Genomic DNA, 19413 nt, shown 5'->3' with positions numbered 1-19413 from the left:
CCACCCCTCAGAGCTGTTCTCTCACCACCCCTCAGAGCTGTTCTCTCACCACCCCTCAGAGCTGTTCTCTCACCACCCCTGAGAGCTGTTCTCTCACCACCCCTCAGAGCTGTTCTCTCACCACCCCTCAGAGCTGTTCTCATAACCACCCCTGAGAGCTGTTCTCACACCACCCCTGAGAGCTGTTCTCATAACCACCCCTGAGAGCTGTTCTCTCACCACCCCTCAGAGCTGTTCTCATAACCACCCCTCAGAGCTGTTCTCTCACCACCCCTGAGAGCTGTTCTCTCACCACCCCTGAGAGCTGTTCTCATAACCACCCCTCAGAGCTGTTCTCTCACCACCCCTGAGAGCTGTTCTCATAACCACCCCTGAGAGCTGTTCTCATAACCACCCCTGAGAGCTGTTCTCTCACCACCCCTCAGAGCTGTTCTCATAACCACCCCTGAGAGCTGTTCTCATAACCACCCCTGAGAGCTGTTCTCTCACCACCCCTCAGAGCTGTTCTCTCACCACCCCTGAGAGCTGTTCTCATAACCACCCCTGAGAGCTGTTCTCTCACCACCCCTCAGAGCTGTTCTCTCACCACCCCTGAGAGCTGTTCTCATAACCACCCCTCAGAGCTGTTCTCTCACCACCCCTGAGAGCTGTTCTCATAACCACCCCTGAGAGCTGTTCTCACACCACCCCTGAGAGCTGTTCTCTCACCACCCCTGAGAGCTGTTCTCTCACCACCCCTCAGAGCTGTTCTCTCACCACCCCTGAGAGCTGTTCTCATAACCACCCCTGAGAGCTGTTCTCTCACCACCCCTCAGAGCTGTTCTCTCACCACCCCTCAGAGCTGTTCTCTTTCCACCCCTGAGAGCTGTTCTCTCACCACCCCTCAGAGCTGTTCTCATAACCACCCCTCAGAGCTGTTCTCATAACCACCCCTCAGAGTTGTTCTCTCACCACCCCTCAGAGCTGTTCTCTCACCACCCCTCAGAGCTGTTCTCTCACCACCCCTGAGAGCTGTTCTCTCACCACCCCTGAGAGCTGTTCTCTCACCACCCCTCAGAGCTGTTCTCTCAGCACCCCTGAGAGCTGTTCTCACAACCACCCCTGAGAGCTGTTCTCACACCACCCCTGAGAGCTGTTCTCTCACCACCCCTCAGAGCTGTTCTCTCACCACCCCTCAGAGCTGTTCTCTCACCACCCCTCAGAGCTGTTCTCATAACCACCCCTGAGAGCTGTTCTCACACCACCCCTGAGAGCTGTTCTCATAACCACCCCTGAGAGCTGTTCTCTCACCACCCCTCAGAGCTGTTCTCATAACCACCCCTGAGAGCTGTTCTCACACCACCCCTGAGAGCTGTTCTCATAACCACCCCTCAGAGCTGTTCTCTCACCACCCCTCAGAGCTGTTCTCATAACCACCCCTCAGAGCTGTTCTCTCACCACCCCTGAGAGCTGTTCTCATAACCACCCCTGAGAGCTGTTCTCATAACCACCCCTGAGAGCTGTTCTCTCACCACCCCTCAGAGCTGTTCTCATAACCACCCCTGAGAGCTGTTCTCATAACCACCCCTGAGAGCTGTTCTCTCACCACCCCTGAGAGCTGTTCTCATTACCACCCCTGAGAGCTGTTCTCATAACCACCCCTGAGAGCTGTTCTCTCACCACCCCTCAGAGCTGTTCTCATAACCACCCCTGAGAGCTGTTCTCATAACCACCCCTGAGAGCTGTTCTCTCACCACCCCTGAGAGCTGTTCTCATTACCACCCCTGAGAGCTGTTCTCATAACCACCCCTGAGAGCTGTTCTCATAACCACCCCTGAGAGCTGTTCTCTCACCACCCCTGAGAGCTGTTCTCATAACCACCCCTGAGAGCTGTTCTCTCACCACCCCTGAGAGCTGTTCTCATTACCACCCCTGAGAGCTGTTGACCCCAGGATTTTGTCCATTAGCCTACCATATGGACTTCCTGCTATGAGAGAGTTAGCTGTCTGACTCCCTGTATGTTTCTTTCACTCTGTCACTCATTCTCTCTGTCTCTCTCTGTCTCAATTCAATTTAAGAGCTTTATTGGCATGGTAAACATATGTTTACATTGCCAAAGCAGTGAAATAGATAATATACAAAAGTAAAATAAACAATAAATAATTAACAGTAAACATTACACTAAAAAAAAAATCCCAAAGATTAAAGACATTTCAAATGTCATATTATGTCTATGTACAGTGTTGTAACGACGTGCAAATAGTTAAAGTACAAAAGGGAAAATAAATACATGTAAATATAGGTTGTATTTAAAATGGTGTTTGTTCTTCACTGGTTGCCCTTTTCTGCTGTGATGGCACACTGTGGTATTTCACCCAATAGATGTGGGAGTTTATCAAAATTGGATTTGTTTTAGAATTCTTTGTGGGCCTGTGTAATCTGAGGGAAATATGTGTCTCTAATATGGTCGTACATTTGGCCTAATTTTGTGGGCAGTGTACACATAGCCTGACTTCTCTTGAGAGTCAGGTATGCCTTCGGCGGCCTTTCTCAATAGCAAGGCTATGCTCAAAGATTTCCTTAAGTTTGGGTCAGTCACAGTGGTCAGGTATTCTGCCACTGTGTACTCTCTGTTTAGGGCCAAATAGCATTCTAGTTTGCTCTGTTTTTTTGTAAATTCTTTCCAATGTGTCAAGTAATGATCTTTTTATTTTCTCATGATTTGGTTGTGTCTAATTGTGTTTGTGAACAGAGCCCCAGTACAAGCTTGCTTAGGGGGCTCTTCTCCAGGTTCATTTCTCTGTAGGTTTGTTATGAAAGGTTTGGGAATCGCTTCCTTTTAGTTGGTTGTTCTGCTCTGCATGCATTATTTGGTGTTTTACATTGTACACAAAGGATATTTTAGCACAATTCTGCATGCAGAATCTCAGTTTAGTGAATTCTTGATTTTTGAGCGGACCCCAGACCTCACAACCATAAAGGGCAATGGGTTCTAAAACTGATTCAAGTATTTTTAGCCAGATCCTAATTGGTATGTCGAATTTTATGTTCTTTTTGATGGCATAGAATGCCCTTCTTGTCTTGTCTCTCAGATCGTTCACAGCTTGGTGGAAGTTACCTGTGGCGCTGATGTTTAGGCCGAGGTATGTATAGTGTTTTGTGGTCCAGGGCAACGGGGTCTAGATGGAGTTTATATTCGTGGTCCTGTGAACGGGACCTTTTTTTGGAAACACCATTAATTTATAATGTTGTATGTTTTTCCATCAGCAACACCACTGTCCAGCAATTTGTATAGCAGACCCTCATGCCAAATTGAGTCAAAAGCATGAGAAGACTTTGCCTTTTTTTGGTTTGTTTGTTTGTCAAGTAGGGTGTGCAGAGTGAATACGTGGTATGTCATTCGGTAATTTGATAAAAAGCCAATTTGACATTTGCTCAGTACATTGTTTTCACTGAGGAAATGTACGAGTCTGCTGTTAATGATAACACAGAGGATTTTCCCAAGGTTGCTGTTGACGCATATCCCACGGTAGTTATTGGGGTCAAATTTGTCTCCACTTTTGTGGATTAGGATGATCAGTCCTTGGTTCCAAATATTGGGGAAGATGCCAGAGCTGAGGATGATGTTAGAGATTTTAAGTATAGCCAATTGGAATTTGTGGTCTGTATATTTTATTATTTCATTTAAAATACCATCAACCCACAGGCCTTTTTGGGTTGGAGAGTTTGTATTTTGTGCTGTAGTTCATTCAATGTAATTGGAGAGTCCAGAGAGTCCAATGGGTTCTGGTAGTCTTTAATAGTTGATTCTAAGATTTGTATTTGATCATGTATATGTTTTTGCTGTTTGTTCTTTGTTATAGAGCCAAAAAGATTAGAGAAGTGGTTTACCCAGACATCTCCATTTTGGATAGATAATTATTTGTGTTGTTGTTTGTTTAGTGTTTTCCAATTGTCCCAGAAGTGGTTAGATTCTATGGATTCTTCAATTACATTCGGCTGATTTCTGACGTGCTGTTCCTTCTCTTTCCCCAGTGTATTTCTGTATTGTTTTAGTGATTCACCACAGTGAGGCTCAGGTTTTCTGGGTCTCTATGTTTTTTGTTCGATAGGTTTCTCAATTTCTTTCTTAGGTTTTTGCATTCTTCATCAAACCATTGCATTTGTTATTGCCTAATTGTTTTTTGGTAGATTTCCACATTACTTTCCTTAAGCATTTCTTAATATTATTCAGTTCCTTTGGCTTTGATGCCTCATGATTGAGCATAGCTCTGTTCAAGTACAGTGTTATTTTGCTGTGATCTGATAGGGGTGTCAGTGGGCTGACTGTGAACGCTCTGAGAGACTCTGGGTTGAGGTCAGTGATAAAGTAGTCTACAGTACTACTGCCAAGAGATGAGCTATAGGTGTACCTACCAAAGGAGTCCCCTCGAAGCCTACCGTTGACTATGTATACTACCGTTCAAAAGTTTGGGGTCATTTAGAAATGTCCTTGTTTTTGAAAGAAAAGCACATTTTTTTGTCCGTTAAAATAACATAAAATGTATCAGAAATACAGTGTAGACATTGTTAATGTTGTAAATGACTATTGTAGCTGGAAACCGCTGATTTTTAATGGAATATCTACATAGGCGTACAGAGGCCCATTATCAGCAACCATCACTCCTGTGTTCCAATGGCACGTTGTGTTAGCTAATCCAAGTTTATCATTTTAAAAGGCTAATTGATCATTAGAATCATTAGAAAACCCTTTTGCAGTTATGTTAGCACAGCTGAAAATTGTTGTGCTGATTAAGGCAGAGTCCTTCTTGGCAGAGTTCCTCTGTCCAGTGTCTGTGTTCTTTTGCCCATCTTAATCTTTTAGTTTTATTGGCCAGTCTGAGATGTGGCTTTTTCTTTGCAACTCTGCCTAGAAGGCCAGCATCCTGGAGTCGCCTCTTCACTGTTGACGTTGAGACTGGTGTTTTGCGGGTACTATTTAATGAAGCTGTCATTGTTAAAGAATGGGGATTCTGTTGGGGGGGTATAGATAACACACATGAGAACATTTTTCTCTGTTGAGATCATTTTCTTATTCATTTCTAGCCAGATGTAAAATGTTCCTGTTTTGACTTATTTAATAGAGTGGGTTAGGTCTACTCTATACCAAGTTAGCATACCCCTGAGTCTCTTCCCTGTTTCACACCTGGTTGGTTAGTGGATGGGACTACCAGCTCTCTGTAACCTAGAGGGCAACCGGTGGGTCCGTCTCCTCTATACCAGGTTTATTGTAGGATGACAATGTCTGTATTTCCAATTTCTTTGATGAAGTCCAGGTTCCTGCTCTTTAGGCCAAAGGCAGATGACCTCAGGCCATGGATATTCCAGGATGAGATAGTGAAGGCTTTGTGTTCCATAAAGTGTCCAATGTTATTGGTCGTGTGGTTTGGCTTCAGACCAGTACATGTGAGCAGAGCCTGCTGAGCATCTGGTACATGCCATTGGCTTGTGCTAGTGTAAGAGTGGGGGTTGGGCCTGTTAGCCTTCTCATAGCCTGGGCGTATGTGTGACTTCCATGTTGATGCCCTCTTTGTGGGGGTCATGGGGTGGGCAGGAGGGGCATAGGTCTGATCTGAGGGGGCCTAAATGGGGTGTGGGATTGGTTGACTTGGGGGGGTGTTGATTGGTGGGGGTGTGTATGTGTCTGGTGGTGTTGTGGTCTGGATGTTGGTCCTCTCGGCGTGGGTCCTCTATGTGTAGGTCCAGGGGGGGTCCCGCTGGTCTGGGCGGGGTGTCTATTGATCTGTTGCTCCTGTGTGAAGTGTTGGGGCTGCGTTTGAGAGCGATGTCCTTTAGAGTCCGGGTTAAGGTGGGCACTGCTGCCTTGTATAGGTGGACCTGGTCATAGAGGCTGTTGAAGTCCAGGGTGGAGTGGTGGGCCAGGAAAACATTTGGTTTTGAGGCACAGTCACGGGAAATACTTGCGTTTACCTGCTGTATGGTAGTCTTTTCGTGGTAGCAGGGGAAAGTTGGGGAAAGTAGAAGAAGCTTTTTCAGTCACTCCCTTCAGTGTTGTGGCCAACCTTTCCTGCTGTGTTCTCAGGTCATTTGTGCCTGTGTGTATTATTATGTGTCTGGGTGAACTTTGTTGGTCCTCAGACAGAAGGTCTAGGGTGCGCTGGGTGTTTGGACACCAGAGTTTAGACACACTGTGTTTGTGGAAAAAATATTTTTTCTTGTATATATTTCCCATTTGAGTCCATAAGGAGTACAATCTGTGTCTTGTGTATGTCCTCAGTGGGGGGGGGGGGGGGGTTGTCAGGAGGGCTATCAGGGTGGCTGACAGGGGGGGGTGCTCAGAGGGGGTGAGATCCCCTGGGCTTGGGGTTCTTCATGTGTCTGTCCTGCTGTGATGTCAACACTATGGTCAGGGTCTGGTGTGGACTGTTCTGCTGTGGTGTTAACACTATGGTCTGGTGTGGACTGTTCTGCTGTGGTGCCAACACTATGGTCAGGGTCTGGTGTGGACTGTTCTGCTGTGGTGTTAACACTATGGTCTGGTGTGGACTGTTCTGCTGTGGTGTCGACACTATGGTCAGGGTCTGGGGTGGACTGTTCTGCTGTGATGTCGACACTATGGTCTGGTGTGGACTGTCCTGCTGTGGTGTCGACACTATGGTCTGGTGTGGACTGTCCTGCTGTGGTGTCAACACTATGGTCTGGTGTGGACTGTTCTGCTGTGGTGTCGACACTATGGTCTGGTGTGGACTGTTCTGCCGTGGTGTCGACACTATGGTCTGGTGTGGACTGTTCTGCTGTGGTGTCGACACTATGGTCTGGTGTGGACTGTTCTGCTGTGGTGTCGACACTATGGTCTGGTGTGGACTGTTCTGCTGTGGTGTCGACACTATGGTCTGGTGTGGACTGTTCTGCCGTGGTGTCGACACTATGGTCTGGTGTGGACTGTTCTGCCGTGGTGTCGACACTATGGTCTGGTGTGGACTGTTCTGCTGTGGTGTTAACACTATGGTCTGGTGTGGACTGTTCTGCTGTGGTGTCAACACTATGGTCTGGTGTGGACTGTTCTGCTGTGGTGTTAACACTATGGTCTGGTGTGGACTGTTCTGCTGTGGTGTTAACACTATGGTCTGGTGTGGACTGTTCTGCTGTGGTGTTAACACTATGGTCTGGGTCTGGTGTGGACTGTTCTGCTGTGGTGTCAACACTATGGTCAGGGTCTGGTGTGGACTTTTCTGCTGTGGTGTTGAGACTTTTGTCGGGAGCTGAGGTGGGCTGTTCTGCTGGCTTCTCTGCGGGGGGGGGGGGGGGTCACCTCTCTAGTGGGTTGTTCTCTGTCACACGCCATCCCCCTCACCCTCTCCTCCAGCAGTCTGATCCTCTCCTCCATCCCCCTCACCCTCTCCCTCCATCCCCTCACCCTCTCCTCCATCCCCCTCACCCTCTCCCTCCATCCCCCTCACTCTCTCCTCCAGCAGTCTGATCCTCTCCTCCATCCCCCTCACCCTCTCCTCCAGCAGTCTGATCCTCTCCCTCCATCCCCCTCACCCTCTCCTCCATCCCCCTCACCCTCTCCCTCCATCCCCTCACCCTCTCCTCCATCCCCCTCACCCTCTCCCTCCATCCCCCTCACTCTCTCCTCCAGCAGTCTGATCCTCTCCTCCATCCCCCTCACCCTCTCCTCCAGCAGTATGATCCTCTCCTCCATCCCCCTCACTCTCTCCTCCAGCAGTATGATCCTCTCCTCCATCCCCCTCACCCTCTCCCTCCATCCCCCTCACTCTCTCCTCCAGCAGTCTGATCCTCTCCTCCATCCCCCTCACCCTCTCCTCCAGCAGTATGATCCTCTCCTCCATCCCCCTCACTCTCTCCTCCAGCAGTATGATCCTCTCCTCCATCCCCCTCACCCTCTCCCTCCATCCCTCTCACTCTCTCCTCCAGCAGTCTGATCCTCTCCTCCATCCCCCTCACCCTCTCCTCCAGCAGTATGATCCTCTCCTCCATCCCCCTCACTCTCTCCTCCAGCAGTATGATCCTCTCCTCCATCCCCCTCACCCTCTCCTCCATCCCCCTCACTCTCTCCTCCAGCAGTATGATCCTCTCCTCCATCCCCCTCACCCTCTCCTCCAGCAGTATGATCCTCTCCTCCATCCCCCTCACTCTCTCCTCCAGCAGTATGATCCTCTCCTCCATCCCCCTCACCCTCTCCCTCCATCCCCCTCACTCTCTCCTCCAGCAGTCAGATCCTCTCCTCCATCCCCCTCACCCTCTCCTCCAGCAGTCTGATCCTCTCCCTCCATCCCCCTCACCCTCTCCTCCAGCAGTCTGATCCTCTCCCTCCATCCCCCTCACTCTCTCCTCCAGCAGTATGATCCTCTCCTCCATCCCCCTCACTCTCTCCTCCAGCAGTATGATCCTCTCCTCCATCCCCCTCCCCCTCTCCTCCAGCAGTCTGATCCTCTCCCTCCATCCCCCTCACTCTCTCCTCCAGCAGTATGATCCTCTCCTCCATCCCCCTCACTCTCTCCTCCAGCAGTATGATCCTCTCCTCCATCCCCCTCACTCTCTCCTCCAGCAGTATGATCCTCTCCTCCATCCCCCTCACCCTCTCCTCCAGCAGTCTGATCCTCTCCCTCCATCCCCCTCACTCTCTCCTCCAGCAGTCTGATCCTCTCCTCCATCCCCCTCACTCTCTCCTCCAGCAGTATGATCCTCTCCTCCATCCCCCTCACCCTCTCCTCCAGCAGTATGATCCTGTCCTCCATCCCCCTCACCCTCTCCTCCAGCAGTCTGATCTTCTCCTCCATCCCCCTCACTCTCTCCTCCAGCAGTCTGATCCTCTCCTCCATCCCCCTCACCCTCTCCTCCAGCAGTCTGATCCTCTCCTCCATCCCCCTCACTCTCTCCTCCAGCAGTCTGATCCTCTCCTCCATCCCCCTCACCCTCTCCTCCAGCAGTCTGATCCTCTCCTCCATCCCCCTCACTCTCTCCTCCAGCAGTCTGATCCTCTCCTCCATCCCCCTCACTCTCTCCTCCAGCAGTATGATCCTCTCCTCCATCCCCCTCACCCTCTCCTCCAGCAGTCTGATCCTCTCCTCCATCCCCCTCACTCTCTCCTCCAGCAGTATGATCCTCTCCTCCATCCCCCTCACTCTCTCCTCCAGCAGTTTGATCCTCTCCTCCATCCCCCTCACCCTCTCCTCCATCCCCCTCACCCTCTCCTCCATCCCCCTCACCCTCTCCTCCAGCAGTCTGATTCTCTCCTCCATCCCCCTCACTCTCTCCTCCAGCAGTCTGATCCTCTCCTCCATCCCCCTCACTCTCTCCTCCAGCAGTATGATCCTCTCCTCCATCCCCCTCACTCTCTCCTCCAGCAGTATGATCCTCTCCTCCATCCCCCTCACTCTCTCCTCCAGCAGTATGATCCTCTCCTCCATCCCCCTCACCCTCTCCTCCAGCAGTCTGATCCTCTCCCTCCATCCCCCTCACTCTCTCCTCCAGCAGTCTGATCCTCTCCTCCATCCCCCTCACTCTCTCCTCCAGCAGTATGATCCTCTCCTCCATCCCCCTCACCCTCTCCTCCATCCCCCTCACCCTCTCCTCCAGCAGTCTGATCCTCTCCCTCCATCCCCCTCACCCTCTCCTCCAGCAGTCTGATCCTCTCCTCCATCCCCCTCACCCTCTCCTCCAGCAGTCTGATCCTCTCCTCCATCCCCCTCACCCTCTCCTCCAGCAGTATGATCCTCTCCTCCATCCCCCTCACCCTCTCCTCCAGCAGTCTGATCCTCTCCCTCCATCCCCCTCACCCTCTCCTCCATCCCCCTCACTCTCTCCTCCAGCAGTCTGATCCTCTCCTCCATCCCCCTCACCCTCTCCTCCAGCAGTATGATCCTCTCCTCCATCCCCCTCACCCTCTCCTCCAGCAGTCTGATCCTCTCCTCCATCCCCCTCACCCTCTCCTCCATCCCCCTCACCCTCTCCTCCATCCCCCTCACTCTCTCCTCCAGCAGTATGATCTTCTCCTCCATCCCCCTCACCCTCTCCTCCATCCCCCTCACCCTCTCCTCCATCCCCCTCACTCTCTCCTCCAGCAGTATGATCCTCTCCTCCATCCCCCTCACCCTCTCCTCCATCCCCCTCACCCTCTCCTCCATCCCCCTCACCCTCTCCTCCAGCAGTATGATCCTCTCCTCCATCCCCCTCACCCTCTCCTCCATCCCCCTCACTCTCTCCTCCAGCAGTATGATCCTCTCCTCCATCCCCCTCACCCTCTCCTCCATCCCCCTCACCCTCTCCTCCATCCCCCTCACTCTCTCCTCCAGCAGTATGATCCTCTCCTCTAGTGCTCTGTTCTTCTCCTGCTCTTGCTTTTTATATTGTTGAAGTTGTCTCACCACAGTCCAGAGTGCAGATATGTCTCTCTCCACCTCCAGCTCTCCGGGTCTGGTTAAGGGGGTGTTGTTGTGCTGGACTGTTGTCTGGGTCTGTGCTGACTGGAGTGTAATCACCTGCTGAGGTTCTCGCTCTCTCTCTCTCCCTCGCTCTCTCGCTCGCTCGCTCGCTCTCTCTCTGTCTCTCTCACTGTGTCTGTGTTTCTCTCTCTCTCTGTATGTATCTCTCTGTCTCTCTCTCGCTGTCTCTCTCTCTCTGTCTCTCTCACTGTCTCTGTGTTTCTCTCTCTCTCTGTATGTATCTCTCTGTCTCTCTCTCGCTGTCTCTCTCTCGCTGTCTCTCTCTCTGTCTCTGTCTCTCCAATTCTGTCTCCCTCCCTATATGTCAGGGGCCAGTTCAGAATAACACTGGCTTGGTTACTTGGTTGGTTGGTTGCCTCCAGTGCAGGACTGTACAAGGTTCCAGCTCATAAAGTGCAAATTGAAATCTGTACTCCTGGAATGCTCCTGCTAAATTACCATTATGTAATCTACAGCACTGGGGAGAGGGAGGGAGGGAGGGAGCAGAGTATCTGAGTGGAGCGGAGCTGGAGTGGAGCGTTCCCGATTTGACTGGAGCACGGAGTGAGATTCCCAAAGGCTGGAGCGTCGGCCTTCTGGCCCACTCCAGTAGCGCTCACTTCACCAGCTCAGGGCGTGCCCGGCCCAGCATGCATTTCTAGTGTACTTGTGTGCTGCTATAGCCCCTTGCTTTAGCTACAGTCATGGAGTTCACTAAATAATTTCATAAAGAAACTGATAAAACACACAGGTGCAAAATCAAGGTGACTTACGAAGATGAGGACCAAGAGCAAGAGAGGGAGTGTGGTGATGTAGGGTCCACAACTAAAGAATCATTGTGGAATCTGAAGACACGTATCCCAAAAGCATGATGGTGTACTTACTACGAGCACATGCCAAAAGAAAGGACTGAGGTGGGTAGATAACTAAGTGTGTCAATGTAGCAAAAAATATGATCTCCTAAAAATGTCTATACAATAGGCCATAGTTGATTTTGCCCCAGTAGGCCTGGCATATTCCAACACTCAAGGAGCTCTCCGTTTTGATTGGGTTATTCAGCCTAAAAACCTACCTATAGAAAACCAGATAGCAGAGCCATACATAATGGGCATTAGGATCTGTGGTGGCTGATGCCTGACTCTGTTTCCTCAGTACAGTGTACTGTACTCCCTGACTCTGTTTCCTCAGTACAGTGTACTGTACTCCCTGCCTCTGTTTCCTCAGCACAGTGTACTGTACTCCTTGCCTCTGTTTCCTCAGTACAGTGTACTGTACTCCCTGCCTCTGTTTCCTCAGTACAGTGTACTGTACTCCCTGACTCTGTTTCCTCAGCACAGTGTACTGTACTCCCTGCCTCTGTTTCCTCAGCACAGTGTACTGTACTCCCTGACTCTGTTTCCTCAGTACAGTGTACTGTACTCCCTGCCTCTGTTTCCTCAGCACGGTGTACTGTACTCCCTGACTCTGTTTCCTCAGCACGGTGTACTGTACTCCCTGACTCTGTTTCCTCAGCACAGTGTACTGTACTCCCTGACTCTGTTTCCTCAGTACAGTGTACTGTACTCCCTGCCTCTGTTTCCTCAGTACAGTGTACTGTACTCCCTGACTCTGTTTCCTCAGTACAGTGTACTGTACTCCCTGACTCTGTTTCCTCAGTACAGTGTACTGTACTCCCTGACTCTGTTTCCTCAGCACAGTGTACTGTACTCCCTGACTCTGTTTCCTCAGTACAGTGTACTGTACTCCCTGACTCTGTTTCCTCAGTACAGTGTACTGTACTCCCTGACTCTGTTTCCTCAGTACAGTGTACTGTACTCCCTGCCTCTGAGACCTGGCCAACACAAATACGGACCTGTTAGGAGCTCTAACACTGTGCAGGCCACTGTTGGGGGTTGGGTGTGAAACCTAAGCGGTGTGTTTGTATTGATAACCAGGTGTGTGTGTGTGTGTGTGTGTGTGTGTGTGTGTGTGTGTGTGTGTGTGTGTGTGTGTGTGTCTGTACTGACACATAGTACAGTATATATACTGTAACTGGTGACCCCAGAGATAGAGCTGTGATGTGTGCCTTCCCTCTGTGCCTTCCCCTCTGTGCCTTCCCCTCTGTGCCTTCCCTCTGTGCCTTCCCCTCTGTGCCTTCCCCTCTGTGCCTTCCCTCTGTGCCTTCCCTCTGTGCCTTCCCTCTGTGCCTTCCCTCTGTGCCTTCCCCTCTGTGCCTTCCCTCTGTGCCTTCCCCTCTGTGCCTTCCCTCTGTGCCTTCCCCTCTGTGCCTTCCCTCTGTGCCTTCCCTCTGTGCCTTCCCTCTGTGCCTTCCCTCTGTGCCTTCCCCTCTGTGCCTTCCCCTCTGTGCCTTTCCCTCTGTGCCTTCCCTCTGTGCCTTCCCTCTGTGCCTTCCCCTCTGTGCCTTCCCCTCTGTGCCTTCCCCTCTGTGCCTTCCCTCTGTGCCTTCCCCTCTGTGCCTTCCCTCTGTGCCTTCCCTCTGTGCCTTCCCTCTGTGCCTTCCCCTCTGTGCCTTCCCTCTGTGCCTTCCCTCTGTGGATATTGGAATTTTTTCCCCCTGAGGTCTTCCTAGTTTACTTTTAAGGAAAACGCAGTACACTAGTAGCTCCGATGGAATCATTTATGTACCAATGTTTTGGACAGGAAGTGGTCTCCATCAGGGTCCTGTTAGTTCAGCCTCTGTCATGACGTTACTGCTCAATGGTGTGTTTCTATGCATTCATTGTAATTGTAATAATTCATTGATTTATTGACTTTTTTTTGATTGCCTTTTACCTTTCTTTTGAAATGATTCTATTTCCTTACTTGTACAACGATTTTTAAATACAGCTAAATGTATCTCCTCTTCTCTCCAGGCATTCGGGAACGCCAAGACGGCTCACAACGACAACTCCAGCCGTTTTGGGAAGTTTATCCAGGTCAACTACCAGGAGAGTGGCACCGTCCGAGGGTGAGAGAGACCGCTACACCTCCTTTATCCGTCTTGACCTCCCTTCCTCTTTCATTCCTCTCTCTTTCTCTGCTGCGTGGCTTTCCCTCTGTGTCTCTCTTTCCCTCTTTCCCTCTGTGTCTCTTTCCCTCTGTGTCTCTTTCCCTCTGTGTGTCTCTTTCCCTCTGTGTCTCTTTCCCTCTGTCTCTGTTTCCCTCTGTGTCTCTCTTTCCCGCTGTGTCTCTGTTTCCCACTGTGTCTCTCTTTCCCGCTGTGTCTTTCTGTGTCTCTCTTTCCCTCTGTGTCTCTCTTTCCCTCTGTGTCTCTCTTTCCCGCTGTGTCTCTGTTTCCCGCTGTGTCTCTGTTTCCCGCTGTGTCTCTCTTTCCCGCTGTGTCTTTCGTTCTCTCTGTGTCTTTGTTTCCCGCTGTGTCTCTTCACCGCTGTGTCTCTGTTTCCCACTGTGTCTCTCTTTCCCTCTGTGTCTCTTCACCGCTGTGTCTCTGTTTCCCTCTGTGTCTCTGTTTCCCTCTGTGTCTCTGTTAGAAACTGTAGAAAGTGACTCTTGTCTAAAGTCATTCCTGTGTTCACAGAGCGTATGTAGAGAAGTACCTACTGGAGAAGTCACGCCTGGTCTACCAGGAGCACAATGAAAGGTGAGGGAGAATTAGAAAAATGTTTTCTATCTCCAGGATAGTGGGTTATATTCCCGAGACCACCCATACGGAGAGAAAAAAATGATGCACGCATGACTGTAAGTCACTTTGGTGTCGTTCCATGTCATTTGCAGTACCTGTTTCGAATCCGGGCTGTATCACAACCGGGCCGTGATTGGAGTCCTATAGGGCCCTGCGCACAATTTGCCCAGTGTCGTCCGGGTTTGGCCGGGGTACGCCGTCATTGTAAATAAGAATTTGTTCTTAACTGACTTGCCTAGTTAAATAAAAAAAAAAATATATATATATAAAAGACCTTCATACAGTGCCTTCGGAAATTACCAGCCATAAGACCTATTATCGCAGATGGTTCTGAAATCGTTTCTCAAGTTAGAAACAGATACGATAAGCATTCCAGAAACATCATTTTGTTTAAGTATAATTTGATCTCTGAGAATGCCTTATTTACATAAGTATTCAGACTCTTTGCTATGAGACTCTAAATTGAGCTCGGGTGCATCCTGTTTCCATTGATCATCCTTGAGATGTTTCTACAACTTGATTGGAGTCCACCTGTGGTAAATTCAATTGATTGGACATGATTTGGAAAGGCAAACACCTGTCTATATAAGGTCCCACAGTTGACAGTGCATGTCAGAGCAAAAACCAAGCCATGAGGTTGAAGGAATTGTCTGTAGATCTCAGAGACAGGATTGTGTCGAGGCACAGATCTGGGGAAGGGTACCAAAACATTTCTGCAGCATTGAAGGTCCCCAAGAAAACATTCGCCTCCCTTCATTCGTAAATGGAAGAAGTTTAGAACCACCAAGACTCTTCCTAGAGCTGGCCGCCCGGCCAAACTGAGCAAATGGGTGAGAAGGGCCTTGGTCAGGGAGGTGACCAAGAACCCAATGGTCACTCTGACAGAGCTCCGGAGTTCCTCTGTGCAGATGGGAGAATCTTCCAGAAGGACAACCATCTCTGCAGCACTCCACCAATCAGGCCTTTATGGTAGAGTGGCCAGACGGAAGCCACTCCTCAATAAAAGGCACATGACAGCCCGCTTGGAGTTTGCCAAAAGGTACCTTAGGGACTCTCAGACCATGAGAAACAAGATATTCTGGTCTGATGAAACCAAGATTGAACTCTTTGGCCTGAATGCCAAGCGTCACGTCTGGAGGAAACCTGGCATCATCCCAACGGTGAAGCATGGCGGTGGCAGCATAATCCTTTGGGGATGTTTTTCAGTGGCAGGGACTGGGAGACTAGTCAGGATTGAGGGAAAGATGAATGGAGCAAAGTACAGAGAGATCCTTGATGAAGAGCGCTCAGGACCTCAGACTGGGGTGAAGGTACACCTTTCAACTGGACAACGACCCTAAGCCCACAGCCAAGACAACGCAGGAGTGGCTTTGGGACAAGTCTCTGAATGTCCTTGAGTGTCCCAGCCAGAGCCCGGACTTGAACCCGATCAAATATCTCTAGAGACACCTGAAAATAGCTGTGCAGCGACACCCCCCATCCAGCCTGACAGAGCTTGTGAGGATCTGCGGAGAAGAATGGTAGAAACTCCCCAAATACAGGTGTGCCAAGCTTGTAGTATCATACCCTTGAAGACTCGAGGCTGTAATCGTTGCTAAAGGTGCTTCAACAAAGGATTGAGTAAAGGGTCTGAATACTTACATACATTTTTATTATTATCTATAACATTTGCAAAAATTTCTTTTTTTTGCTTCGTCATTAGGGTATATTGTTTATAGATTGATGAGGATTCTTTTTTTAATTTAATCCATTTTGGAATAAGGCTGTAACATAACAAAATGTGGAAAATGTCAAGGGGTCTGAATACTTTACGAATTCACTCACTGGCCAGTTTTGTAGGTACACCACCCAGTACACAAAAATGGATCACTCCTACGGACAGTGAGTCACGTTGCGTGGCTCTCTATATAAAGCAGGCAGGTATCGAGGCATTCAGTTACTGTTTGATTTAACAGGGGCGAAATGAGTGACCTAAAGTACTTTGAGCGGGGGTATGATCGTCGGTGCCAGTTTCAACGTATCTCAGAAACAGTCGACCTCCTGGGCATTTCACGCACGCCAGTGTCAAGGGTTTACTGAGAATGGTGTGACAAACAAAAAAACGTCCAGTAAGTGGCAGTCCTGTGGGCAAAAACAGCTAGTTGATGAGAGAAGTCGAAGGGAAATGGCAAGAATGGTGCAAGCTAACAGACGGGCCACAAACGGACAACATCTTGGAACTCCGTCGATCCTTGTCACTGATGGGCTATTGCAGCAGACGACCTCACCTGGTTCCGCTCCTATCAGCTAAAACAACAAGAAGAAGTGGTGGCAGTGGGCACGCGGTCACCAACACTGGACAGTTGAGGAACATGACAGTTTACATGAGTGTCCTGGTCAGTCCCCAGAACTCAACCCAATAGAGCCTAATGGGATGAGATGGAACGGGCTGTTAGCAGCATGAATGTACTGCTGTCCAATCTGCAGTAAATGCGTGAAGCCATCGCATGGACCAACATCCGACACCTTGTAGAATCTATACCCCAAATAATTCAGGCTGTTCTGGAGGCAAAGGGGGTCCCAGTACTAGATGGATTTACCTAATGGTTAATGTATATTAAAGCTATAGATATAATATGTAGCTATATATTGTTCCATAAACAACCTTATAAGTGATCTAATATTGATTCAGTATCTAAAAGGCAGCTTGATGTACAATACAATGTACCAGTACACACCCTGGACAGGATGCTAGTCTATCACAAGGCCTTACCCCCAATCCATCTCCTTAATGCTGAGTGCCAAACAGAGACGCATCGGGTCAATTTCTTATGAGTTTTTTGGTATGACTCGGCCGGGAGTCGAACTACTAACCTTCCAATCTGAGGACGGACCCTCTAAGGCCGCTGAGTTCATCCCGTGGTAGAAAGATGATATTCCGGGTAACTTTCTTCTTTTTTTTTCTCCTCAGTTGTTCCCCGAACCTCAATACCTAGAAGCCGACTTAATTTCCTCAAACCACACAGGATATCTGATATCTGATACACTTCCTCAGTAGACCCGAATATAATCTCTAACACTAAAGCATATTGCTGTAGGCAAAGTTGTTTATATTGTTGTTAACAAAGCGTAGAGTTATATTTTGAAACTCAAGTTGAATTCATATTAGATAACTCATATGGTTGTTTATGTAATATTATATACTCTACGTAGGCTATTACCATAGTGATGGGGGAGGGGGGGGGTAAATCGATACAGTTATGTATGATTGTAGTGGGGTGCTAATGATCGTATATATATATATATATATACACCTCACATGCGATTCGTAATAAGACAAATCAATTTGTTTATCTAACTCATAAAGATCAATGTAATATACATGCACGCTCACACCCTCACAAGCACACATGCATGTGTAGGTTCACAGCGCACACACACACACCCTTCCACCCCACCCTCAATGCACCACCACAAAACCAACCAAATCCCTCTTCATTGCTGACTCACTGAATCACAATAGCGGTAATAGGTTTATAACAGTGGGTATTTTATCCCCACCGTCTCAGTTTGGCCCCGCTGGCCACTAAGGCTTCCAATTCACCGTGATGACAGCACAGGCGGCCATATTGATGGAGCTCAAACTCAAACCAGACCTCCCAGCCTTCTCCTTTAGACATGGGGGCCTATAAAACACACACACACACACACACACACACACACACACACACACACACACACTTGCATAGCTCCCAGTCTTTGCCACACCATGTTTTAACACTATGGCGTGACATAGAATGCAGTGTTTCTTAGTTTTTTTTGCTGGAAACACAACCTCTCGTTGTGTATAATATGTTACGCTGATGGAGTCTCTACAGGCTCCGCCTATTACTGACACCGTCCTAAGAGACCACACTTTGGCATAAGGAGATATTCTGAGTTGAGATCCATGTGTATAGAGCACATGGACCGATACCCCCTGTATCTAGCCTCCACATTGACTCTGTACCGGTACCCCCTGTATATTGACTCTGTACCAGTACCCCCTGTATATAGCCTCCACATTGACTCTATACCGGTACCCCCTATATATAGCGTCCACACTGACTCTGTACCGGTACCCCCTGTATATAGCCTCCACACTGACTCTGTACCGGTACCCCCTGTATATAGCCTCCACACTGACTCTGTACCGGTACCCCCTGTATATAGCCTCCACATTGACTCTGTACCGGTACCCCCTGTATATAGCCTCCACACTGACTCTGTACCGGTACCCCCTGTATATAGCCTCCACACTGACTCTGTACCGGTACCCCCTGTATATAGCCTCCACACTGACCCTGTACCGTACCCCCCTGTATATAGCCTCCACATTGACTCTGTACCAGTACCCCCTGTATATAGCCTCCACATTGACTCTGTACCGTACCCCCCTGTATATAGCCTCCACATTGACTCTGTACCGTACCCCCCTGTATATAGCCTCCACATTGACTCTGTACCAGTACCCCCTGTATATAGCCTCCACATTGACTCTGTACCGTACCCCCCTGTATATAGCCTCCACATTGACTCTGTACCGTACCCCCCTGTATATAGCCTCCACACTGACTCTGTACCAGTACCCCCTGTATATAGCCTCCACATTGACTCTGTACCGGTACCCCCTGTATATAGCCTCCACATTGACTCTGTACCGTACCCCCCTGTATATAGCCTCCACATTGACTCTGTACCGTACCCCCCTGTATATAGCCTCCACATTGACTCTGTACCGGTACCCCCCTGTATATAGCCTCCACATTGACTCTGTACCGTACCCCCTGTATATAGCCTCCACATTGACTCTGTACTGGTACCCCCTGTATATAGCCTCCACATTGACTCTGTACCGTACCCCCCTGTATATAGCCTCCACACTGACTCTGTACCGGTACCCCCCTGTATATAGCCTCCACACTGACTCTGTACCGGTACCCCCTGTATATAGCCTCCACATTGACTCTGTACTGGTACCCCCTGTATATAGCCTCCACACTGACTCTGTACCGGTACCCCCCTGTATATAGCCTCCACACTGACTCTGTACCGGTACCCCCCTGTATATAGCCTCCACACTGACTCTGTACCATACCCCCCTGTATATAGCCTCGCAATTGTTATTTTACTGCTGCTCTTAAATAATTTGTTACTTTTATTTTATTTTTTTGTTTATTTTTTTTCTTCTTAAAACTGCATTTATTTCTTATTCTTATATATATATATATATATATATATATATACACATACATACTTTTTTGTATTTTTTAAAACTGCATTGTTGGTTAAGCGCTTTTCACTGTAAGGTCTACACACCTGTTTGTATTCGGCGCATGTGACAAA

The 19413-nt window shown here is 49.1% G+C and overlaps 1 protein-coding gene across 1 annotated transcript in view; it reads left to right on the top strand.

Annotated features, from left to right (window-relative positions):
- Positions 1-19413, top strand: part of LOC115193065 (unconventional myosin-IXAa) — a 272296-nt gene that overhangs the window by 133973 nt on the left and 118910 nt on the right. Inside the window, exons 3-4 of the mRNA XM_029752049.1 lie at positions 13280-13374; positions 13945-14007. Coding sequence (XP_029607909.1) covers positions 13280-13374; positions 13945-14007 — 158 coding nt within the window. The remainder of the gene's footprint in view (positions 1-13279; positions 13375-13944; positions 14008-19413) is intronic.

Source organism: Salmo trutta, chromosome 4 (genome assembly GCF_901001165.1).
Source record: "Salmo trutta chromosome 4, fSalTru1.1, whole genome shotgun sequence".
NCBI lineage: Eukaryota > Metazoa > Chordata > Actinopteri > Salmoniformes > Salmonidae > Salmo > Salmo trutta.
Note: the sequence above shows the minus strand (reverse complement) of the source record. Positions and strands in the feature narration are given on the sequence as shown.